The 23,648-nt window shown below is 51.9% G+C and overlaps 11 protein-coding genes across 11 annotated transcripts; 8 read left to right on the top strand and 3 right to left on the bottom strand.

Moving 5' to 3' along the window:
* Nucleotides 1–780: 780 nt before the first annotated feature.
* Nucleotides 781–1,432, top strand: GIQ15_05370 (uncharacterized protein; the record flags this gene model as incomplete). The annotated part of the gene is made up of 3 exons (XM_033552787.1): nt 781–940; nt 1,022–1,114; nt 1,176–1,432. The coding sequence occupies 3 exons, from the start codon at nt 781–783 to the stop codon at nt 1,430–1,432; spliced, it is 510 nt and encodes a 169-aa protein (XP_033406517.1).
* A 769-nt stretch (nt 1,433–2,201) lies between these two features.
* GIQ15_05369 (chitinase 3) lies at nt 2,202–3,197 on the bottom strand (the record flags this gene model as incomplete). The annotated part of the gene is made up of 4 exons (XM_033552786.1): nt 2,202–2,588; nt 2,642–2,766; nt 2,828–3,035; nt 3,114–3,197. The coding sequence occupies 4 exons, from the start codon at nt 3,195–3,197 to the stop codon at nt 2,202–2,204; spliced, it is 804 nt and encodes a 267-aa protein (XP_033406516.1).
* A 1,733-nt stretch (nt 3,198–4,930) lies between these two features.
* On the top strand, nt 4,931–5,948 carry GIQ15_05368 (aspartate aminotransferase B; the record flags this gene model as incomplete). Its single annotated transcript, XM_033552785.1, has 3 exons — nt 4,931–5,044; nt 5,275–5,660; nt 5,789–5,948. 3 exons carry the CDS (start codon nt 4,931–4,933, stop codon nt 5,946–5,948), a joined length of 660 nt encoding a protein of 219 aa, XP_033406515.1.
* Nucleotides 5,949–9,333: 3,385 nt separating this feature from the next.
* Nucleotides 9,334–11,045, top strand: GIQ15_05367 (DUF895 domain membrane protein; the record flags this gene model as incomplete). The annotated part of the gene is made up of 4 exons (XM_033552784.1): nt 9,334–9,627; nt 9,679–9,996; nt 10,069–10,697; nt 10,754–11,045. The coding sequence occupies 4 exons, from the start codon at nt 9,334–9,336 to the stop codon at nt 11,043–11,045; spliced, it is 1,533 nt and encodes a 510-aa protein (XP_033406514.1).
* A 411-nt stretch (nt 11,046–11,456) lies between these two features.
* GIQ15_05366 (uncharacterized protein) lies at nt 11,457–11,986 on the bottom strand (the record flags this gene model as incomplete). Its single annotated transcript, XM_033552783.1, has 2 exons — nt 11,457–11,646; nt 11,700–11,986. The coding sequence occupies 2 exons, from the start codon at nt 11,984–11,986 to the stop codon at nt 11,457–11,459; spliced, it is 477 nt and encodes a 158-aa protein (XP_033406513.1).
* Nucleotides 11,987–12,524: 538 nt separating this feature from the next.
* GIQ15_05365 (U3 small nucleolar ribonucleoprotein Lcp5) lies at nt 12,525–13,700 on the top strand (the record flags this gene model as incomplete). The annotated part of the gene is made up of 1 exon (XM_033552782.1): nt 12,525–13,700. The coding sequence occupies one exon, from the start codon at nt 12,525–12,527 to the stop codon at nt 13,698–13,700; it is 1,176 nt and encodes a 391-aa protein (XP_033406512.1).
* A 359-nt stretch (nt 13,701–14,059) lies between these two features.
* On the top strand, nt 14,060–14,955 carry GIQ15_05364 (uncharacterized protein; the record flags this gene model as incomplete). The annotated part of the gene is made up of 3 exons (XM_033552781.1): nt 14,060–14,072; nt 14,142–14,354; nt 14,438–14,955. 3 exons carry the CDS (start codon nt 14,060–14,062, stop codon nt 14,953–14,955), a joined length of 744 nt encoding a protein of 247 aa, XP_033406511.1.
* A 121-nt stretch (nt 14,956–15,076) lies between these two features.
* On the bottom strand, nt 15,077–16,689 carry GIQ15_05363 (flavin-containing monooxygenase; the record flags this gene model as incomplete). The annotated part of the gene is made up of 2 exons (XM_033552780.1): nt 15,077–16,363; nt 16,441–16,689. The coding sequence occupies 2 exons, from the start codon at nt 16,687–16,689 to the stop codon at nt 15,077–15,079; spliced, it is 1,536 nt and encodes a 511-aa protein (XP_033406510.1).
* An 810-nt stretch (nt 16,690–17,499) lies between these two features.
* Nucleotides 17,500–19,520, top strand: GIQ15_05362 (COP9 signalosome complex subunit 12; the record flags this gene model as incomplete). The annotated part of the gene is made up of 3 exons (XM_033552779.1): nt 17,500–17,852; nt 17,920–18,253; nt 18,306–19,520. 3 exons carry the CDS (start codon nt 17,500–17,502, stop codon nt 19,518–19,520), a joined length of 1,902 nt encoding a protein of 633 aa, XP_033406509.1.
* Nucleotides 19,521–20,036: 516 nt separating this feature from the next.
* On the top strand, nt 20,037–21,004 carry GIQ15_05361 (uncharacterized protein; the record flags this gene model as incomplete). Its single annotated transcript, XM_033552778.1, has 3 exons — nt 20,037–20,292; nt 20,348–20,412; nt 20,471–21,004. 3 exons carry the CDS (start codon nt 20,037–20,039, stop codon nt 21,002–21,004), a joined length of 855 nt encoding a protein of 284 aa, XP_033406508.1.
* A 438-nt stretch (nt 21,005–21,442) lies between these two features.
* Nucleotides 21,443–23,576, top strand: GIQ15_05360 (endomembrane protein EMP70; the record flags this gene model as incomplete). The annotated part of the gene is made up of 4 exons (XM_033552777.1): nt 21,443–22,535; nt 22,599–22,936; nt 23,008–23,443; nt 23,509–23,576. 4 exons carry the CDS (start codon nt 21,443–21,445, stop codon nt 23,574–23,576), a joined length of 1,935 nt encoding a protein of 644 aa, XP_033406507.1.
* Nucleotides 23,577–23,648: the final 72 nt, after the last annotated feature.

Here is a 23,648-nt window from a genome sequence, read left to right as displayed (position 1 = left end):
CAAGATGTTCGCGATGCTGCTAGCCACCAGCCTGTTCTTTGTCATGCTCGTTGTGGTAGAGCTTTACTTCCTTGCAGGGGGTGTCTTGAGACAGTGGGCAACTCATGCCAGAGCCCACTGATCGGGCTCAGTCTTTGTCGTAGTCTAAAATCAGACAACCGTCGGGTCAATTGCAAATGTTCTTCTCAACCTAGGGAATTTCTTATTTTCTCTCACTGCACCTGCTACTTGACTGTGAATATCCCCTCTAATCTTCTGGTACATGGTTTCAATATTATGAATATAAGCTACACTCAGTTCCCTGTAGACCAATACGTATATCTATGGCCTGTATACTCTCAAGCCAGGTACATTCTCACTAGTATAAAAATCGCCAACTAAGCATGTAGCTTCTTTGGCTTTAAATACCCGCTCCCCCACAGCGACCTGTCATATCTCGCCCCCCACCTCAGCTATATCTTCCCTTTTCTTTCACCTTCATCTTGGATATTCTGCACATAGCCAAACAGCCTGAACCGGCACCGCCGTTCGCTATATAAGCGCGTTGGGTTGGGCCTCCTCTCAAGCTTCCTCCGTCCTCCAGCATAACCGCTCCCCGCCACAGCGCCACACAGCTGACCGCCGTACTTTCGAACACTCCCTTTGCCTTGCTCGATAGAAGCAAGAGACTGTGTCGACAGTATATACTAGAGCTCTATCTAGTAGTAGGAGACACCGAGCATCGAGCCCGGCAGCACGCTCAAGTCGACTCCCCACGATTCGTTCCGGCCCCGATAGAGCATGGCGGCTTCAGCGGCTGGCGGTTTGCTGAGCCGCCAGTTGAAGCAGATGCAGACTGATAAAGACATACCTGGGATCAGCTGTGGCTTGGTGGATGATAATAATGTGTTTGAGTGGGAAGTCATGCTCATGATATCCGACGACTGCAAGTTCTACGGCGGTGCGAATGCTACTTCTATCCTTATATCTATATACATTTTACCGGCGAAGTGCTGACGATCGGACGATTGTATCGATACAGGAGGATTCTTCCGCGCAAAGCTCACGTTCCCGCCTGAATACCCGCATCGGCCGCCTAAGATGAAATTCGAGACTCCCATGTTCCATCCCAACGGTAAGCCCTACTCCCCAGTTCCCCCACTCAAAAAGCCGTATACCAGACTGATAGATGGCAGTATACCCCAACGGTGAAGTATGCATATCGATCCTCCACCCACCAGAAGAAGATAAATACGGCTACGAGTCGGCCGCGGAGCGCTGGTCCCCTGTACAGACGCCGGAAACGATATTGCTGAGCGTGATCAGCATGCTGTCGAGCCCGAACGACGAGTCGCCCGCAAACGTGGAGGCAGCTAGGCTATGGCGCGAGGATCCAAAGGAGTTCAAGAAGTGTGTCCGGAAGTGTGTCCGGGAGAGCTTGGGGGAGGATTAGGATGATGTGTGAGGCAAAGAAGTATAACAAACCAGGATTTGTTGTGAATGCGTTACTCGGTGATTATTTTGATTCACTGCAGGCTAGGAAGATTATTGGCATTATCTACAATGAATTACTTCCGCTCTATTATCCTGGCTATGTCTGAACACGAACATGCGTCGAGACGGCGGTGATGCTGGATCTTGATGCTGGATCTTGATACTCGATATTGAGTCTAAAGTAGATATAAAAGCGACTATCCGAAAGAGGCAATCCCAACATCAGCCAAAGGAACCACCACCAAACACTTTGATTCCTCAACAACAAACACTGCTTTCTCTACTCTGTACATCGGGGATACTTTCTGGTAGAGGTACCTACACGCAAGGAGATAGTATGTCCGAAACTCTCTTCCTCCTGCTTTGAACCGTGGATAACTAACGAGTGTTTACCATACAAGCGGCGCGACAACCATGGCTCAAGACGCGGATAACCAGACAACAAACATTACTTTTACAGACATCGAGGACATCCAGGACATCACTTCTACAGACATCCAGGATCAGTTGTACAGACATCCAAGGCATCAGTTGTACAGACATCAAGACATCACTCGACAGACACTTATACGAGGCACACACTGAACTGTGGCATTATTATTATTATCGTGAGCTTCGCAGCTTATTAAATACATACGATACAGCATTAATCGCTATCCATATCCCCATCAATTCAGTAACACGTAACTAAAAACACAGCGCGCCGTCCCATCTGTTCAAGTCACCCTTTACAAAGCGAGGAGGGCAACAAGGCCGAGAGCACCGGCAACACCAAGACCGGTGGCCTTGGCTGGAGCAAGAGCGTGGGAGGAGGTCTGGGATGGAGCACCGCCGGAGGTCTGGCCACCGCTACCACCCTCAGTGTTGGAGGGAGCGTTGGTCTCGGTGGAACCGCCGCTGCCGCCGGTGGTGGTGGGAGCACCAGTCCCGGTGGCAGAGCCGGACTGGGAGCCAGACTGGGATCCAGAGTGAGAGCCGGACTGAGAGCCGGAGCCGGTGACCTGGGTGTAGAGGGTGGTGGCAGGACGGCTGGTGGTGATGACCTGTGATCCAGAGGTAATCACGGTCTCACCAGCTGGGATGGTGGTGTAGGCAGAGGAGTGAGCACCGCCGCTCTACAGAGACTGTTAGCTGATGCAATGCATAGGAACGAGAATCAAAAACATACGCCGCCAGTGGTGGTAGCAGAGCCACCGGTGGAAGAACCAGATGGGGCGGTACCAGTGGCAGTGGCAGTGGCAGAGCCAGAGCCAGAGTGGGAGCCAGTGCCGGTAGCGGTGGCAGATCCAGAAGCTAGTTCAATTCAGTCAGCATTTCATCTCGTTGATACAGCATGGTCAAGGGATACACATACAGCTGCCGCCGTTACCACCACCCTGGGCCTTGCAGACCTGCTGTCCCTCGGAGACGACCTTGTTGACGTCCTCACCGGGGCAAGCCTCGGTGGTGCAGTCACGGAGACCGTTGACGAAGTCAGGCTTGGTGCAGAGACAGTCGGCGTTGTTGGTTGGTGGGCAGCCGAGCTCAACAGCCTTGCCCAACATGCTTCGGACACAGGCGCGCTATCCAACAGTCAGCAATGAACAATATCATCAAAAAAAAAAGAGTCAATTGGGGGTCAATTGGAGGGAAGTCCTTACGGAGCACTCTGGGAGGTCGTTGACGCTCTGGGCAAGGCCCATGGAGGCGTAGAGCGCGAGGGACACAACGTAGGTAGCCTTCATCTTGATGGTTGACTTGGGGTAACTTGGAAGCAAGTGTGATGGGAGAAGAAGTATCAATTGACTCGTTTGGCTGGAGCTGGTTGGGCGAGGGAAGAAGACGAGAGAGGAGGACAAGGCAGGTAGACGGGGGCAGCTCGGCCTGATAAAGGGCAGGAAAAATAGGGCAGGCAGGCAGGCAAGGGCCGGGGCCAGGGGGTGGGAGGCAAAAATGAAGGCCGTGAAAACGGGGCACAGGAAGTGAAGTCATCGGCTCAAGCCCCCCCCTCGAGCTAACCAGCTAGCTAGCAGATGCTAGCGTGCGAGGGAGAAAGAAGGAAAAAGCGGAAAAAGCAAGAAAGCAAGAAATCGAAAAGAAAGCAGCATCAAGCTTGCAAGCTCCAAAGATTAAACCCTGCGTTGCCCCCGTATAAGCTTGCGGTGGAGCAGCCAGCTCATCTCGCGGGCTTTCGACCAGCCAACCAGAATGGTTATGCCGGCATGACCATTTCAACCAACATATTTGGGCGGAGGAGCAGCAGTTGCACCAGCAGTTGCACCAGCAGGAGCACCGGCAGTAGCACCAGCAGTTAGGGAGACGAGCAGCAGTCGGAAGAGCAGGAGGACTATTGGCTTGCACGATGTCGGTGCCGGTCAGGATGCCAATTGTCCCACCGTCCATGCTATCTCTACTGGCACATCTCATTTCCTTACTTTTCGTCCTCTGCGCCCTCGCTCCGTACTATCTCCTTTCTCATACTCCTTTTTCCTTATATTTGCCGTATAGGAGGAAGTCGAGCCCCTTAATCTGAGGATGCATCGCCAGGCGTACCGGTACTTGGAGTCGCGCCCAAAATGTGACACGGTCAAAGTATCTTCTTGCAGCGGGGTACTTCAAGCGATGTTTTCCCACCTTGGCCAGCGGATCGGCGCCAAATCAAGATCTCGGATGACGCTAGCCGCTTTGGGAAGTCGATCAGCCTTTTAATTTCCCGGCTCGGCAGATCATTCTTCCGCTTATTAATTACCATCCGCATAGATACCTATAGATAGATATTGGTAGATATAGATATGATATTGGTAGATGTGATATTGATAGATTGATTGACGGTAGACATCGGTGAACAGAAACCGTAAAGAGCAGTGGTAGAGATACTCAGTAGTGGTGAGAAGATGTAAGGATATGTGCCGGCATTCAGTCTCCACTCGATCACACTCTGTTGCTGCTGTGGAGCTGGTGGCGTTGGTGACGATATCTCTCTTATTTTGGGATTATGCGAGAGAGACGCCCACGCTAAGCGGTCGCCCAAGTAACCAACACGGACATGGGCGTCGACATGGAATCGACATGGGCGCGGACGTGGCTGTCGATACGACGATACGGGCGTCCGATCGGATGAAGTCATCGTGATCATGCATGGCCCGTCCCGTCTGCATCGAGACGGCCGTGTTTGCTAGACGAGTCGCGATCACTGTTCCATTTATTTGAAACGCCGAAGCTGCTAGCTTGCCAGAGCTTTTGATAGGGCAGATGGACTCGGGACTGTACGGCCCAGATCCGGCTAACTGCATTAGCAGTTGCAAGGATGGGCCCTATCATAAAATAATATAATGCTGATAACAATAACGATAATAATAAGAGATACTCCGTAAAAAGTATCTTGCTGTCTCCCGTCCCGCATATTGCCCAGGGAACAAGCCATCATCGCAGCCAGGTTGAGCCAACAAGGACAAAGGGACCTCAAAGCTCCCCAGCCATGCGCCACCATCGACCTGCCCGTCTTGCTCACATCGCGCCCATCGGCGTCGATCGCATGGGAGAGCTTGCAGACGCTCGCTCCTCCACCGCTGTTGCTTCTTCTGCTGCTCTCGTCCTCCGCCGTCCAGCCCAACGGCAGGGACTATCTCCGCTTGGAAAACCTTGATGTCAATATATCGCACCAAACCCAGACGCCATTTGCCTGCACCTGTCAAGCGGCACGGTCTGACCCTGACAACAGCTAGCTGCCATTTATCGGTCAGCGCCGGTTGCGCGGAGTTGCTGCTTCGCCCACGTTTCGGCCGTCTCTTGTCTCTGGGGTGAGCTACTCTGGGCGCGGAGAACTGCATCCTCTTTGCCAGCGGTCTGTCGGACATCCTGAACGTCCTGCTCGCCACCGTCGTCCTTGGTGACGAGGCTATCGTCACCGACTCGACCTATGTTTGGCCTCATCAACCGCATTCGTCTCGCTGGTGGCGTGTCCGGATTCGTGCCGTTCCAGTTTCGCCCGAGTTCGACTTGGAAGCTCGATTACGATGCCCTCCGCGCCGTCGTCAGCACAAGTCCCAATGCTCGCGCCATGCTGCTGATGTCTCCCTCCATGGTACCGTTGACGCAGACGATTGGTCTCTGATCGCAGAGCTCTGCGTCGAACACGACCTGTCCTCATCCTCGACACCGCCATGGAACGGCTGCTCTTCGATGGTCGAACGCACCAGGACCGTCGGGTCTGCGTCCAAGGAGCTCCGTATGATCGGACGGCGAGTTGGCTGAATCGTGGTTCTGGCCTCGTTCGTCCCAGGCATCACTGCAGTTTGCATTGAGAGTGTGAATGTTCCCGTTGGCATTGCACAAGAGGCGGTCTCTCGGCACTTCAGCACTCCCAGCAGGCTTTGAGCCTACGCCCGTACATCGACGAGCTCCAGTCCCGACGCGACCTGCTCATGCGCGAGCTGGAGGCACTCCCCGTCTGGCTTGCCAGCAGGAGGCTGGTTGATGCTCCTGCGCGTGTCTGACTACGGCATCGACGGCGAGACTGCATCCAGGCCACTCCTGGGGCAAGGCGTGTGGGCGACTGCGATGGGCTGCTGGGGAGTTGAGCATGTAGCGAGTATATTCTTGGTGGGGAGGAACTCGATATCTTCGGGGTTCCAACCGTTCCGGCGCGAATGCTTTCTGTCTCGGTCAGAAAAATCCATAACATAGTCTCAGCCCAGATTACGAATTTCCGTCGATTTGTCTTCTCGAACGAATCGTGTGAACGGTTGATAGGGCTGAAACAGGGTGTGACGGCCGCGTTGGGAGTTGACGTTGCAGGCTGACGGCACCGTTGGATTGTCATCTGTATATCGCTGAGAGCAGGAAGGTAAGGCGACATCTTCTCAACAACCGTTGCAACAATCGTGGATGCATCACGTCGTGCATTCGACGTGGATAATACTTATTTAGGTAATAATTATCGACCCGTCTCAACATCTCCCACAGCAAAACGGACCACCGGAATAGGGATAACTGTTCCATGCCCAACCAGAGTTCTCACGATTGATCAATGCATGATTTGGGCAGGGATACAACCCCCACCCTAATCGGACATGATAGAACGGCGTTCTCGATATCGATATAATGTCTATTCCACAACTCTCCCATGTCCCTGACCCTTCATATCTTGCTTTAAGGGATTGCGAGAATGTTAGGACATAAAAGAATGATGCCGACTCACCAGCTGAGAACGAGATCATGGCCCCAAATACCTCAACCCAAGCCAGGCCGAAACGGATGTATGCATGTCGCTCGACCGGCGCACACATTACTCATCCTGCATCAGATGCCACAATCTTTGTTTTCGCACCCTGCGTTAGTCCTGTTGGAAACTTGTCATCGACATGGATGGCGTACAAGGGCGCGGGGGCCAGTTTGCAGCAAACACTTTACAAAGCGTGAATGCAGGCACATGTGGACACCGGCTATATCCAGAGTATATACCGTGCTTACGGCGGGCACTATGGCTATGCTGTTGTAGTACAATTGCGTTTGTACTACTGATATCCCAGGCATATGGACGGTGTAGTGATACCGAATATCACATACCATTCCTACGGAAGATCGATGTGTAAGTTCCGAGGTGATCTGTTTTACCGTCACGTCACTCAACATCGAGCTAGTATATGCAGATGGCCCCCGAATGCATAGCTAGGGACTTGTTTGTACTATTCGGTCGTCAAAGCGGTCGCATCAACAAACAGTGGCCGACCTACCACTATGTAGTTGTTGAATGGTAAATTGACGTTTAGCTTGAGTTTCAAAATAAGTCGACGGACTTGTCCTGAAACGAGTGGGTGACTGTGGATGCGAATGAAATGTCGAGGACTCTGGCGATTCCCTAATGGCAGATAGAGACGCAACTATTGGGGTTTCTAGCAAAAGGTGTCGAGACACGAGACAGAGGGCAGGCGAGGGCCAGCTCCAATTCCGAAATTCAGTCGACATGGTCCGAGAGGATGTCGCAGCGAGCTCGGAAGTCGAGTATCAGGTTGGCATATCGAGGGCGAGCACTGAATGCCAGCGCAACACTCGATCAAGCAACGCCTAGACTCCAACTGAGAAAGTTAGCGAATTTCCCAAGCCCAAGCCGATGATGAATCTCCTATCAACCGCTCTCGTTGCACTTTCAGTCGCCGCCCCCAACGCATCTCCCCTGTACAAACAGTCAGCCCTCCGCAGGCCTACCCTGAAATTCGATCACCCATACCGATGACAGCCCTACTGGTGCATTTACCATGGGAGTTGCTACTAGCTGTCCAACTCGGTCGGCGAACACTCGGCATCGGTCCGACGCCCCAGATATCGATATCTTTCGAGGTCTGCTACCTTGATTATGACTTGGGAAATATAAAATCGGTTTTGGGCTGTTGGGATGCGTGGAAATTTTTGACCAACCCGCAAGTTGCGTCCAGGTGACCTTTAACGTGTGGAGTGCAGACGAGTAGGGCCACGACCTCAGATCCATTGTTGCTATCAACAATGGAGGATGTATGTTGCGTAGATTTCTTTTTCGGCAGAGATGGCTTAGCCGAAATAGCCTGGCTGGCAGCCGGGAGCAGACTGGGTAGTTAAAAAGGATTACGGCCTTTGCCAGCGTGTGGATATCCGAATATAATGAAGTGAATGGCACATGTTCGATGCCATCCGTTTTAGACTCCTGCGGCTCTCTGCGATGCTATGGTAGTAAACGCCGTGTTTCGCTGGCAGGCGGACTAAGCCATCAATATAAGCATCTCTATATGTAACTCCGGGTCGCGTGAGTTTGCTGGTTAAGCGAGCCACTCACGGTCTCCCCGCGGGTCGAACATCCTGGGGATAAATCTTCATCCTTTGCATCCATGATTGGCTGGTCTCAAGGGAGTTTCACAGCTCTCAGGCCGCGTCTAGTATGAACATGACAAGCTAGCGAGCTTGGATGCGGAGAAATAATAAGATAACGGCCTGATGCAACACGAGGGAGATGCATGGCCATCAGCACCTTATTCGATGCTACCTCGTCTCGATCGTAGCAGCACTCCGTCTCCGTCGACTGAATATCGAACTCCAGCAGCCGTACATAGGCCTGTCTCTCTATCCTGGATAGACACGAAGCAACACTGAGTAGCACCAGGATCTAGGACAGCACTAGGGTCTGATATGGGCAAGGATAACTGATAGAACCGCCTTTGTTTGCGTACGCCCTCTTTGTCCGTGTTTTGCAACAGTTGTCGCTCGATATGGCCGTTTCCAGTATCAGTCCGGCCGATGGACGTTGGCAGTTGGTCGTTTGCTGTTAGCTGTCGACTATAACACGATGCTCATCTCCAGCCCTTGTACTCCGTAGTTAGCTGCAGTCTCTATCCATGTAGTGTCCAAGGGTCATATACTCCCTGAACAGAGACAAACAGATGGAACCATGTAGCTGTCCAAGGGTCAATACTCCCTGGACAGAGAGAAGAGAGACGGACGCAACGCTCCCTCGATCGGATCCTCCGCGCCATCTCGACGCCACCAGAGCTTCAGTGTCTCGTGTATTTTTAGTTCTCTTGACCGAGTAGGCTCGCTCCATCTCGATGTCTCTGGCTCTGTGTGGTTGCTATAAACTCAGAGTGTTGTATCCAGCAGCGTAGCATCGGCGAGAGATGTAACCATCTGCACTCTCCCACGAGGAACAGCTTACATAGTAGCATCCTGGCTTCTAGGAGTGTATAGTGTATAGTGTTATATATTTAATTGATATAGTCTTCGCATGACCCCAGACGCTTTGCTCTTTGTCAGCACCCGCGCAGGTTCTGCATTATAATTAAAGGCTTCATCCCAGCCAGTTCGGGCTTTTTCCTTTCCTCTCTCCCTCTCACCACGATACTCTACTTAGACACCATGGCTGACGAGAAGCCCGCTGTTGAGCCCGCCGTTGAGCCCGCCGCGGCCAGGGAGGCCGTATCACCTCCGCCTACATATTCCACGCAGGAACAGGAGCAGGTCGCCGTACGACCTCGAGGATGGAAGTACACCGAGCTCAAGGTCGGCGGCTTTAGCCTCTCGTGGTATGCGTCGCCTAGCTTCCAGCTCGTCCTGGTCTCCTTCGTCTGCTTCATGTGTCCGGGCATGTTCAACGCCCTCAGCAGTCTGGGAGGCGGAGGCAACACCAACCAGGACACCGCCAATAAGATGGTATTCTCTCTGTCGTCTTGATTGCTATAAAACATATCTAACGAGACCTAGAACATCGCGCTATACAGCTGCTTCGCCGTCTTCGGTTTCTTCGGTGGCTCGTTTGTCAACCGTCTCGGTGTTCGCTTGACCCTCGCCTTCGGTGGAATCGGATACTGCGTCTACGCCATCTCGCTGCTCGTCTCAGTGCACTCGACTCATGTCGCGGGCTTCAACATCTTTGCCGGAGCCTTGCTCGGTCTATGCGCCGGCCTCCTGTGGACTGCGCAGGGCACCATCATGCTCTCGTACCCGGGAGAGTCGGCCAAGGGACGCGCATTCGCCGTCTTCTGGTCCATCTTCAACCTTGGAGGCGTCATTGGCTCTTTGGTATGCTGATTCTTGTTCTATCCATGAACGGCTGATTCTCTTCTATGTGAACAAGCTAACATTTCTTTCTAGATCCCACTGGGCCAGAACTTCAATGTCAAGACCAATGTCACCGTCACCGACGGCACCTACATCGCCTTCATCGTGCTCATGGCCACCGGCGCCATCCTTGCTCTCCTCCTCTGCAATGCTGGTGACGTCTATCGTCCGGATGGCAGCCGTGTCGTGATCATGAAAAATCCCACCTGGAAGACCGAATTCATCGGCCTCTGGGAGACCATTCGCAGCGAGCCCTATATCGTGCTCCTCTTCCCGCTCTTCTGGTCCTCCAACTGGTTTACCGCCTACCAATTCAATGCCATCAACGGCGTGTACTTCTCCACCCGCACCAAGTCCCTCAACAGCGTGCTCTACTGGACCTCCCAGATCATCGGAGCCGGTATCTTCGGCACCGCTCTCGACAGCGGCCTCATCCGCCGCTCTCTTAGGGCCAAGATCAACCTTGCCGTCATGTTCACGCTTACCATGGCCATCTGGGGCGGTGGCTACGCATTCGCCAAGGGATACACGCGCCTGTCCGTTGATCCCAAGCTCAGCGGCTACAAGGGCAAGGACTGGAGCGACAGTGGCTACATAGGGCCTATGTTCTTGTTCATGTTCTACGGCTTCTACGACGCCGCCTTCCAGGCCTCCGCATACTGGTAAGTCCTGCCTCACTGTGCAGATACTTTACAGCCTGCTAACATACTTTATTCAGGTACATGGGAGCCCTCTCAAACTCTGGCCGTAAAACCGCCAACTACGTCGGATTCTACAAGGGCATCCAATCCGCCGGTGCCGCCGTGTCCTGGGCCATCGATCTGAGGAAGGTGTCCTTCATGTCCATCTTCGCGAGTAACTGGGCTCTCCTAGCTGGTTCGCTAGTCATTGCCGCCCCGCTTGTACTGAGGATCAAAGATCACGTCGACATCGAAGAGGACCTGAAGTACTCCGACGAGACCATCGCGGACGTCCTCCCCACCGGCCATCCGGAAAAACAAACGGCTTGAACGGAACAAGCTCCTTTTCTACTTACTTTAATTCCTCTTTCTTCTAGTTTATCTAATTTTATTTATGCAGGAGAAATTGACGTGGTAATCCAGGCTCAAGCCCGGTTTCAATTGACTTTCCAACAGCTCTCGTTCCTGCTTTTGCTTTTGTGACGTATGGCGTAGGGGCAAGGGCAAGGGATTATACCAAATGGCACTGGATAGGTCAATTCTTACGACTCTTTTTTTTTATAAATAATATAATTCATTGTCGATAATTCATGATTTTTTCTACATCTCGAGTAGCTGTGGTCTTAATTAGCTATAATAGGCGACTCCACCAGTGGAAAGCTTAAGTCGATGTCCAAAGCATCAATCAGAGTATTAGATATCTATACGATGTTAATCCGTTGCCATTACACTGCTTATATCTTATAGAAGTTTCTCCTGACTTTCGTACTCCTCTTTCAGCTTCATCTCATCATGGGTCAAGACTCTAGGGACTTTAAAGCCAGGGCAAGCGCCGTCAACTACTTCAAAGACCTCTTCTTTCCACTTATAATACTGTCCGGTCACTGTGACGCGTTCAATGAACCAGCTCGGGTCAAACAGAATATCAGTTCTATATAAATAGCATTAGTCTCATACGGGTTCAGTATTCGTATATCATCTTACCGCACGTAAAGCCTCTGAAATATGTCATAACGAGGCTGGTGCCAAGGTTTTGGGGGGTATCGTAGATAGATTCCACGGCTTGGAAGCTGGGAGATATCGAATGTATAATAGCGGACGGCTATCGGCCGTCCTAGGACATAGAGCCGCTTGCAGGAAAATATCAGAGGGATGCCGGAATATCTGACCCACGGTACTGGCGCCTCCTTAGCATGGTAGTCAGCATAGGGTTCGCTTGGGTTTAAAGCCTCCTCGATGATCTGCAGGAGTAGCTCTGTAGGTAGAGCCATAAGTGAAGATTTCGCCGGTGTGGAAACCCCAGCCTCGCCAGCAAGAGGTGAAGTACTCAGATCTAGAGGACAGCGCGGCGGATTACAGTAGTAAATTGAGGGCCTCGACGAAGGTTGGATCGGTCTTCCTCCTGTGCTAGAGCGGTGCTAAGTCTCCTGCCAACCAGCCGGCTTGACCATAAATCGACCCATTCTGATGGTGATAGCGCTGTGCCATAAACTCTCCTTAGCCTCTCTTGTTTCCACTCATGCATTTTTCGAATTCCTCAGGCAGCCCCAGGTACCGAGCATACAACAGAGCCCGACGATGAGATATAAACCTCTAGAGTCGCTAGTTATGATATATATCTAGGGAATAAGTCTTCAGTTCTCTACGGACACAGACCGAAATGCACCAAAATGCATATATAGATGACTAAGCGTATGATGACATAATCAGCGTTAAATTTTTTGGGCAAAAGATTTGATCAACTTTGAATATTTGATCAACTTCGAATATTGACAATCGCGAGCAGGACAGCAGCAGCGGTAGGGAAAAATGGGTTCCCAGTCGCCTACAGCCAGTATGCTTGAATCCCTCCAGCAGTCTCTATCGAGTGCAGCCTCGGCCCTCCCGACGTCGATTTCCACCGAAGACGGGACCACAGGCGCATCGATTCTACCACCGGTCGACGGCATCTCGTTACTGGACACGAAAAGCGAAATTCTTCTATCCTACTTACAAAACCTGGCATGCCTAATCTTGCTCCAAGTACGGCAGCTATCGTCGTCTCAAGTTAACCCGCCGTCAGCCGTAAACGGGGCGGAGCGCAAAGCTGACGCCCACCAGAAGGACGTGATCAAGAAGTTGACCGAACTTCGAGTATACCTTGAGCGTGGTGTCAGGCCATTAGAAGGACGACTGAAGTATCAGATCGACAAGGTTCTGAAGGCCGCGGGAGATGCTGAAAGGACAAAACCGCAACCCAGCCAGGAACGCAATAAACAAAAGGCCACAAAGAAACAACCCAACCTAGATACGGATGGCGCTGATTCTGAGCCTGATACAGCGACGGATAACGGAAGTGACCCGGGTGATAGCGGAGAGGACGAAGAAGAGGTCGATGAGTTGACATATCGACCAAATGTGGCCGCGTTCTCCCGTGCTGCAGAAGCCCAGGAACAGAAAGCAGCAGCTCAGAAGAAAGACACGCCTGGAGATGGAATTTACCGACCACCGAGAATAAAACCTACAGCGCTACTAGAACACAAGCCTAGCCGGCGAGCTGAGCGCGAAGCCCAGCGTTCTAAGAAGTCTAAAGCCATTGACGAATTTGTTAGTGCAGAAATGTCCGCTGCCCCCATGGCCGAGCCGAGTATAGGTAGCACCATCCGCGCGGGCGGCAGACATGTCAGCACCCGGCAGGATAGGGCGAAGGAGGAAGAGCGCAGGACGTACGAGGAGACCAATCTCCTTCGATTGCCGAAAGAGAGCAAAAAAGATCGAGCGAAAAGGGGAGGCAACCGACGTGGAGGGTATGGCGGAGAGGAATGGCAGGGACTTGGTGAAGGGGTTGATCGAATCCATCGGCTCACACAGAGGAAAAAGGATAGTGGCAGTGCGCTGCAGCGAAGCCGGAAGAGGGCAACCGAGGATGGCCCACGAGGTGATGGCTTGAATATCGGCGAAAGGTTTGAGAAACGGCAAAAGACAATCGCAAGTTGGAAGCGATAGGACGTTTGTACCATACTGCACATGCCTTCGGGATGGAGCCATTGACGAAAAAAAACCCTTGATCGAGCATTCACTGTTTCCTTCGCTCTCCGCGTCTTAGACATCGGCTACATCCTTCCCAGTTGCATCCAGGCCAGTATCAACATAAGCTCAATATCTATGAATAGCCTGGTAATCAACATTTCGCCTATGGGCCTGGCTATACCTGTATACTCCGTACTGTGATGACCTAATAAATCAAGGTCGGTTATCACGACTTGGCCCAACCTACGTCATAATCTACGAGGGTTATAACCTGGATAAAACCCGAGATGATGGAAATGTAGACGTGCAAATAAGCAATTGATCACTCAGACAAGATGGAAGACCCAGGTGAGTCTGCCTTGCATTCATTTCCTCCTTGGGTATCAATTGACCGTAACATCTTGTAAACTCTTCTAGTTGCTGAAATTCCGGGAGTTATCCATCTCCTCACCCAGTCTGTGCCTTCAGTGCAACAACAGACGATTGAGAAATACTTCACGCCTTCAGCGTCAATTACACATCCCTTTTTACGCTCTGGATCGTTCCAAGGGAGCCGATGGCTTATAGTTCGCATATTCCTTTTTTACAAGATCATGTCGCCACACGTTGATCTACAGGTCAAGTCCGTTGGTTCGTAACCACCGACATCATTGAATATACAATTCCTGGGCTCTTCCCGGCTGACAGCTAACCACCTGGGCTACTGTATATAGCACTCGACCGTGAAAACCTGCTCCTATACGTCACGGTGTCCCAGATCTTCCGTATATTCATAGTCCCATTTTACACTGCACCCGTCACTCTCACCACCGTCCTCCAGCTCGCCAAGTCGACCGAGAAAGTAGAACGAGGGAGTATATTCCAGCAAGGGCTGAAAGCTCCAGTTGTTGAACTCACGAACTCGAACACGGATCTCCTCGCGTCTCCGCCTGCATCAATTTCGTCATCATCATCTACGCAGGACGAGGAACTAACCATTCAGCCAACCAAGTCGACAAAAACCCTATATTACATTGCATCGCAGAACGATCTTTACCAGCCAAACGAGTTTATAAAATTTGTTGTCCCGTTTGGGATTGGATCTAGCCTGGTACTGTTCTGGCATGCCTTTGCCACTGTTTTCTGCGTGATCGCCTCATTTGTCTTCTACCCTATTGCGTGGGCGGAGGAGAAAGGCATGCTCCACGTTACTCGATTTGATAGTGTTCTTAATAGAGTAGATAAAACTTGAACTTGAGTGATCTCCTTGTATCTAGCAAGTATATTGGCGCTACTGGCTAAAAAGAACTTCATATCCCTTATGTACTGTGTGTCACGGACGGGAATGCATAAACAGGACCAAGTTACTTCAGTCAGTGTGCGTCAGTAGGTTGCGAATCGACCCCCAGAAGTTCTCTGGCATCATCCTCCTTATCCACGACAGCCATAGGGAACTCTGGTCCAAGCCCGAAAAACACAAAGGCAGCCCATTTCCAACGGAAGGGATTAAACGCCACAACAAACACAAACCAGTACAATAATTCAGCGTAAGTAAAGAAATCAAAGGCCCCAGTTGGGGCGAACCTCTTCATAACTCTCGTCATGTCGATCCATCTTTTCATCCAGTACTCTCGTGGGCGGCTCAATGGATCAATCAAAAACATGAGTAGAAGGCGGGTGTAGATTCCGATATGGTAATTCCCTGCTGTGGCAATGGCGTTTACAAAGGTGCTGTTGTTCGTGCAAATACTCGGGTATGCCGGTGGGAAGACCTGGAGATACCAATTTGGCGGGTCATAGGGGGGTTCGAAAGCCTCTTGGGGGAGGAAAGAGAGCGACGGTCGGACAAAGCCTGTCGCCATGATGATAATATCTCCCTTGACAAATATTTCATGGCCCGGTCCAGATTTGGGAACCCCTTTCGCTCGATGGTTGAAATTAATGCCCTCTTGAGCCACGGAGAGAATATCCCCCCGTAGCCAGCGGGCCTTGCCGGCACGAATTAGGTCGAAAAGATCCGAGTTAACCATCGGCGTATCAGTGAATAGTCCCTTGTCTGAAGGAGCGATATCCTCCAGGTCACGGTAGAAGAATTTGCGCAAAAGAGTCTCCGGGATGAAGGAAAGGATGGTTTCCTGTCCCAGGATGTTGCAAGCTAAGAGGATATCCACAAAGGCATTTCGTGGTATGATCCACTTGTCCGATCGCGAGAGGACGTCTATATTCGCAGCACCTGCTTTAACAGCAAACTCCAGTGCTTCAACGGCACTAGCTCCTCCTCCAACAACAATAACACGTTTGTCCTTGGCATCTATTCCGTCAAGCTCGGAAGAATGGAATACCTGTCCATTGAAGCTCTCCTGGTGCGGAAGCGTGGGCAGTTTGGGGTCACCACAGCTCCCCACTGCCGCGACGATGCCGTCAAAGGTACCATGGCTGTCTTCATCTCCGTTGATAACCCATTTCCCTTGATCATTCTTTTGGGCGGATTTAACTGGTGAGTCGAAAACAGTCTTGTCGTCTAAATGGTAACTTTCCCAGAGGTTGACGATTTGGTCCTTAATTTGTTGTTGTTTTGGGTAGCCGTCCTTCCACTTGATGGATGGGTGGAATCTGAACATGATGCTGTGGATTTGTAGCGAAGAAGTGGAGTTGACTCTCTGTCCACACCTGTTAGATATAACTCTTAAGGACCCTTGGTAGGGACCTCTGTGAACTGCGTATAGCGGGGACATACACTCCAGATGCCGCCCAATCCTTTATCCTTGGACCGGGCTTCGAATATCTTCACATCGAACCCATGGCCAACACAATGAGCTGCGGCTGAAACGCCAGTCAGTCCGGAGCCAACTATAGCAATCCGTGGACGGCGTAGGCGTTTATTGCGGCTCGACGGCGGAGGAGCATTGGTAGCAAAGACGTAGACAAGAATATCCTGGACCAGACCGTATAGGATGACGAAACATTGGGTATAGAGGTGTGCCATTGAGTGGCAGACGCTGTGTAGGAGAGACATGCTGACTGCTGGTAGCTGTCTGACCGAAGATACAGTCGTCCCGGATGCAGTTTCAATGGCAATGGATCGCAATGCCGTTCAAGCGTCAATTGCAGTGCCCCTCCATGATATACGTCGGCCATCCAAGGGCCTGGCATCTATGACGACATATCGAGAGAAGCCTGGTTCGGCAGCGAGTGGGTGTCTCAACCCAGTTCCTCGCAGGTACCAGGGTCTGCCGGTGTATTAACTCCGGTGATAAGATGGAATATGGAAGATGGTGGAGAGATGGCCTATCTCTAGGCATGGAAGTCGTATTCTCCCAGCCAGATATTTAGCTGGCATGAGACTGGGCCATCCTGGAGAACGAGAGGCCGTAGACAGCTTCTCAGAGGATTCATCCTACACCGAACCGTGACAATATTGGTGGTGTTGACGTTGCTGTTGTTGATACTTGATGTTGTCGTTGATGCTGCTGTTGTTGATGCTGTTGATGTCGTTGTTGATGTTGATGTTGAAGTTGGTGGAAGGCTAGAAACGTGACTTTGTTCAACTTCATCGCGAACGGTTTTTTATAAGAACCAAACAGCTAAACGCCAACCGTTTAACCATCGACGCCATTCGACGCTGCTAGCTGAACGGCAGGACGGTTGCCAGACGGGCGATGGTACCTCCAAGATGATATATCAGCCACCTCACTCTGACAACCACTGCAAGGCCTGTATCTCTCGGGCAGCCCTGCATCTCGCGACACGATAGCCGGCACCAGACTCCCAGTGTCTTCAGAACGTTGAAGCAAAGATGTGGAATACCGCGGCGGTGGACACTCCTGTCCTCAACAACTTCCTTGATAGCATCGGAGGGCTGGTCCAGAGCCGGGATGGCGCGAAGCTACAGGACTTTCTACAGCTTGAACCTCCTCTCTCCGCCGTTTACAACCAGATGATTGCCGAGTTACAGCAGAGGTACCCTCCTGGCAACAGCAGCAAAGATGCCGCATTGCTTTCCAAATGCGAAGGCCAGCTGGCCGGAGGCGAATTGGGCAGCTCATGGCCCGCGTTTCCTCCATTTATGCGCCTGTACTTGACGTTCCTGCGGGATGTCAACGTCGACAATCTTCTGGAAACATATAATCTCCTCAAAGGCCTGCTGAAGTATGTTTGTCCGTTGCTCATACCGCACTTATTCTTTAAATCAGTATACTGACTTGGACCGGTTTAGCCAGAGCGTAATTGCCCTAGGAGACAGCCAAATGGGCGTTGTTATCTTACCCACTGCTCTCTACCTAAGCAAAGTACTTTCGAAGCTCGCGATCGGGCTCGACCGCCAGCCAGAATTGATCGCACACCTACTGAGGGACGAAGGGGCCGAGCCAGGTCAGGGCGAGACAGGGGAGAAGGTCACGCTCGTCGAGAAGTCAACAAACATCGTTCGAGAAGCATTTATCAAATGTCTCACCGATAGGAGTGGCACTTCTGGGATCCATGCCAAACCAGAAGGAAGAAGAGCAGGAATCTATCTGATGGCGAATCTGTGCCTGAAGCTTCTATTCAAGGTACTTAACCCTTCTATACGGGCATATATATATGCTAACATACATCTTGCAGTGTGGGAAACTGCGAAACGCCGAGCAAATGTTTGCAAGCATCAATTCACAATCGCCGCCGCTCGAATACTTCCCTGCTTCCCAGAGGGTGACCTACTTATATTACCTAGGGCGGTATTTCTTTTCAAATAACCTGTTTTACCCCGCCATGATCGTGTTAGAAGCAGCATACAATCAGTGCCACCGACAGGCGCTGAAACAGCGAGGATTGATCCTCACCTATCTCATACCGTGTAATATTATCCTGGGCCGGTTCCCATCACAAACACTGCTGCAGCGGCCGGAAGCAGAGGGACTAGGGGAGAAGTTTATGCCTCTGTGTCGATATATTGCCAGAGGAGAGGTACATTCCTTCAGAGACTATCTCTCTGTCAACTCGCCCTATGCAGAATGGTTCGCCAGGAAGGGGCTGCTACTTCAGCTCCGTAACCGATGCGAGATCCTCGTCTGGCGGTCGCTCACGCGGAAGGTGTTCATTCTAGCCGGGTTTCACGGTGATCAGAAGTTGCAGACCCAGCGAGGACCACCGCCTTTCCTATATCTACAAAAGCTCGAAGCAGCCGTTCGATGGCTCGATAGCCGCGTATCACCTCAATCGCAGCAACAGCCGATGTTAAACATACCGAAGCAAGCTGGGCTTCAACTTACTTCATTTCCGTTAGACCCTGACTTTATCCCCGAACACGAATCGAACTCTGAGCTGGCAGACGATTCAAAATTTGACGATTACAGCAACCCCGACTGGTACTTTGACCATAATGGCCACCGTGTCGATGTCCGGGCCCCCGAAGATTTGCCCAATGATGAGTTGATTGACGAGGAGGAGCCCGCAGACCCATACTCGACGCTGCTACCAGACGAAGACACCACGAACGGAGACCAAAGCCAAGAGACTGCCTCGCCTCTGATGCAAGAGCTAGAAGCTGTTCTTGCTTCCCTGCTCACGCAAGACCTCATGCGAGGCTATCTCACACACAAGAACCCGCGATACGCAATACCGGGCGCCCGGCTGAAGGGCGCCCTCCCCACCGGATTTCCGAACGTGTGGCAGACGATCTATGCCCGTGAACGCGAAGACGACCAGATCCCCGGATGGGTCAGGCCTCCTGGATCCTTGCGCGGGGGACGTAGACCGCCAGCTGGAATTTCTGCGGCCGGCGGACGGGTCGTCAACTTGAGCGGCGCCAGATCTATCAGCGAGATGACGGGGAGCTGATATATATACCTTCAACTCATCCAATGTCGACTTCACTAAACACAACGGGCTCCAAGCTTGTATGTCCAAAGTTTTAGATGCACTGGTAGTCAAGGTGTATGTACTTATGCGGTGCCACGGCGTAAACTCATCGCATTGGCTACATGAATGCATGAACCATGAAATGCAAGGGACGTAACCTTTACGAACTGGTATACGGAGTACATTCTCAACTCTTTCGGTCGATTACCATTGATTCCAGCATAGTAAATAAACGATCAGAGGCCAGGAGTAAGACGATGTCGACGGGCCAATGGATGCTGTGGCGTCTCATCTTAGGGTTGCAAACGCATCGAGATCGCATGTCTCGCAAGGATGTGCTCGTTGTCTTAGATTAGATACATAAATAGCACAGGTTTCTTTTTATTGTTCAAACCGTCACTCGTTTCTTAGTCCGTGAAGCCATCGGCCAGCGATTCCTCGATATAAACCCGCAGAGCAGCATTTGACCACACAACCACGCCGAAATCCTCTACCATGCGGTCCTTCACCCTACCGCTGCTCGTCTGGCTGGCACAAACAACCGCCGCGGCCACAGCTTCATGCAACCGAGGATACGAGCCATGCGCTGCCAAAGGCGCAGGCTCAGGCAGCCCTCCGGGCATCGGCCCAGAGATGCTCGACTTCTATGCGGATGTCGTGAACTCAGCAAACGGCCCCGGGTCAGGGAAGCGGTCGCTGAACGAGAGACACGGCCTCGTTGCGCGAGATGACGACCAGTCGAAGCTTTGCTGTGAGTTCTCCGTCTATTATCTATATGTACTGGGCGGTTTGGCTGACGAGACCAGGCATGGAGCCGTCCACGGGGATAAAATGCCTGCTTCTCAAGGGCGTCAAGATATCGTTCTGCTGGGTAAGAAGATGCCCGACCTGCTGCATATACGGCCAACGTCTAACTAACCGCGATCCAGGACCGATTTACGACCAACTACTACTTCGCAGACGGCTCGTACGGGAGCGTGACGACGGGCGAATACCACCTGGCCAACGGCGACTCGGTCAACCTGATCAAGGGCAACTACACACGCTCCAACGGCGAGACTGGCAACCTATACGCTGACGGGAAGCCCAGTCCAAATCTCAGCACACTCCCGATCCCGACGCAGTTCACGAGCAAGGGCGTTGGCACTGCGATCCCGGGCAGCGAGCTGGGAGCTCCGGCGACCGTCACCGTCATCGAGGGCACGACGCGCGATGCCAGCACGATCCCAGCTACTACGATCGCTGCCAGCACGAACAGCGGAGTCGTCGTCGTCCCTGGTACCACCGTGCAGGAGACTGTCGTGCCAGGTACGACCGCAGGGCCAGCGACCGTCACCGCGACCAGGCCGGGGACGAACCCGACTGCGCCGCCGAACGCTGCGAGCCATCCGCAGCTGGACTATACCTTCATCTCCTCGCTGGCGGGAGTCGTCGTGCTCGTAGCTTGCGGCATGTTTTCGTAGTCGTGACGAAGCCAGTTAGGGAGATGAGACCAGATGAGACCAGGATGAGGATGTGACCAAGATGTGACCAAGATGAGGATGAGACCAAGATGAAGAGGATGACGAGGAGAAAGGACACGGTTAATGTAATAATGAATTACGTCAAGAATAATATCTTAATACCTAGATAGCATCTATAGATGTATGTGCTTACTAAGCCGACGCATCAGCTTCTTCTTCTTCTTCCATCTTCAAGATCAACTCGCAGGCTTCAACGAAACGATATACGCCGTACGCCCTGAGAGACCGACCGTGGACGCATTTGCTCCGGTTTATATTCTGTTTCTATTCACTGGCTGGCCGGGACTTACTCAGCTTGAGGCGGGACACCGGTACGAAGCTATCCTCCCTGATCGAGGCCAGCTCACTGACTTGTACAGCTAGACACGACCTTCCACAATGTGGCCTCGAAGCCAGTCGCAGCTCTTGATATCGCTCCTCGCGCCCGCTCTGTCTTCGGCCTTCTATCTACCCGGTGTAGCTCCCACGTCCTACGATGTCGGCCAGAAAGTCCCGCTCCATGTGAACCACCTCACGCCCACGGAGGCCCAGGACGCCCAAGTCCACTCCGTCTTCTCCTTCGACTACTACCATCCGGCATTCCACTTCTGCCAGCCCAAGGACGGGCCCAAGGACGTCCGGGAGTCCCTCGGCAGCATCATATTCGGCGACCGTATCCTCACGTCCCCCTTTGAGCTACACATGGCCAAAAACGAGACCTGCAAGCTGCTGTGTCCGGAGGTCAAGTTCGACGGCCTCAGCAGCCAATTCGTCAACCACCGGATATGGCAGGGCTACAATATCAACTGGCTCATAGACGGCCTCCCTGCGGCCCAGATAAACACCGATCCGCAGACCAACGAGGAGTACTACAGCCCCGGGTTCCTGTTGGGCGATGTCAACAAGGACGGGCAATCGTTCCTTCACAACCATTTCGATATCAACATTGACTATCACCGTGTGACCGGGCTCGGAAGCAAAAACCAGTTCCGCGTTGTCGGTGTCCTCGTCAACCCGTCCTCCCGCAAGGCAAAGATATCCGGAGATAAGGCTGAGTGTACGGCGAATGATCCTATAGTCATGCTGGACGACAATGCCGAAACAACCGTGCCCTGGACTTATAGCGTTACGTGGCGTGAATCTCCCACGGCATGGGCGACTCGGTGGGATAAATATCTTCATGTTTACGATCCGAGCGTACACTGGTACTGGCTCATCTACTCGGCCGTCTTCGTCGTCTTGCTCGTCACTTTGGTGAGCAGCATCCTCCTTAGGGCTCTGCGAAAGGATATTGCAAGGTACAACCGTCTGAGCATGATCAACATGGATGATTTCAACGACACGGGTGACTCCGTTGAGGATGGTATCCAAGAGGATTCTGGATGGAAGCTGGTTCATGGAGACGTCTTCCGTACCCCTAACCACCCCCTTTTGCTCAGCTTGTTGGTCGGAAACGGTGCCCAGCTTTTCGTCATGACCGGTATCACTGTTGGTAAGTTTTTGCAACCACTCGCCTTTTTATTTATTTATTATCTTTGACTAATCATATATCCAGTCTTCGCGCTCTTTGGGCTCCTCTCGCCCTCCAACAGAGGCTTCCTGGGAACCGTCATCCTGATACTATACACTCTGCTCGGATTTATTGGTGGCTATGTCGCCGCAAGAACATACAAGTCGTTTGGCGGCGAATCCTGGAAACGACTCATCATCCTCACCCCAGTACTGGTCCCGGCCATTGCCTTCTCGACTTTCTTCCTCCTCAACCTGTTCGTCTGGGCAAAGGGCTCCAGCGGCGCTGTTCCGTTTACCACCATGCTTCTCACCGTTATCATCTGGTTTGTCATTAGCGTGCCGCTTAGTGTTGCCGGAAGCTGGGTTGGACTCAGACTCCCGGTACGTTTATAAATCCTTTCAATTTGGTTGACATTCTCTCTATCCATTTGCTAACTGGACTCTGTCTTTAGGGCTTTGAAGGACCTACCAGGACGAACCAAATCCCCCGTCAGATCCCCCCAACGGTGTGGTCTCTCCGCCCTCTGCCATCAACTTTTATAACCGGCATGCTTCCATTTGCCACCATCTTTGTGGAACTATACTTCATCATGACTTCTCTCTGGACGAACAAAATCTACTATATGTTTGGATTCCTCTTCCTCTGCTACGGCCTTATGATCATGACGTCTGCAACTACGACCATTCTCCTTGTATACTTCTTGCTTTGTGCAGAAGACTACCGATGGCACTGGCGCGCATTTATTGGAGCCGGTATGACCGGCGGATACGTTTTCATAAACGCGCTCATCTTTTGGGCTACCCGTGTTAGCTTCGGCGGCGTGACGGGCGCTGTTCTATACCTGGGCTATTCTGCGCTATTGGCTTTCCTCGTCTTTGTATTAACCGGTATGTTTTCAATTATAACCCAAATGGTCCTTCTTGATACTAATATATTTTCCTTGGGAATTTAGGAACCATTGGCCTGTTTGCCAGTTGGGCTTTCGTCCATAGAATCTATGGCTCGATCAAGGTTGATTAAGACTCTGTGAACATGTCAATTGCGCCATATACTTTTTTTACTGTTTAATCAAGGCTTTGTCCAGCCTTTACT

Source organism: Arthroderma uncinatum (assembly GCF_011692745.1).
Source record: "Arthroderma uncinatum strain CBS 119779 chromosome Unknown scaffold3, whole genome shotgun sequence".
Lineage (NCBI taxonomy): Eukaryota > Fungi > Ascomycota > Eurotiomycetes > Onygenales > Arthrodermataceae > Arthroderma > Arthroderma uncinatum.
The sequence above is the reverse complement of the archived record's forward strand: the minus strand, read 5'-3'. Positions and strand labels throughout refer to the sequence as shown.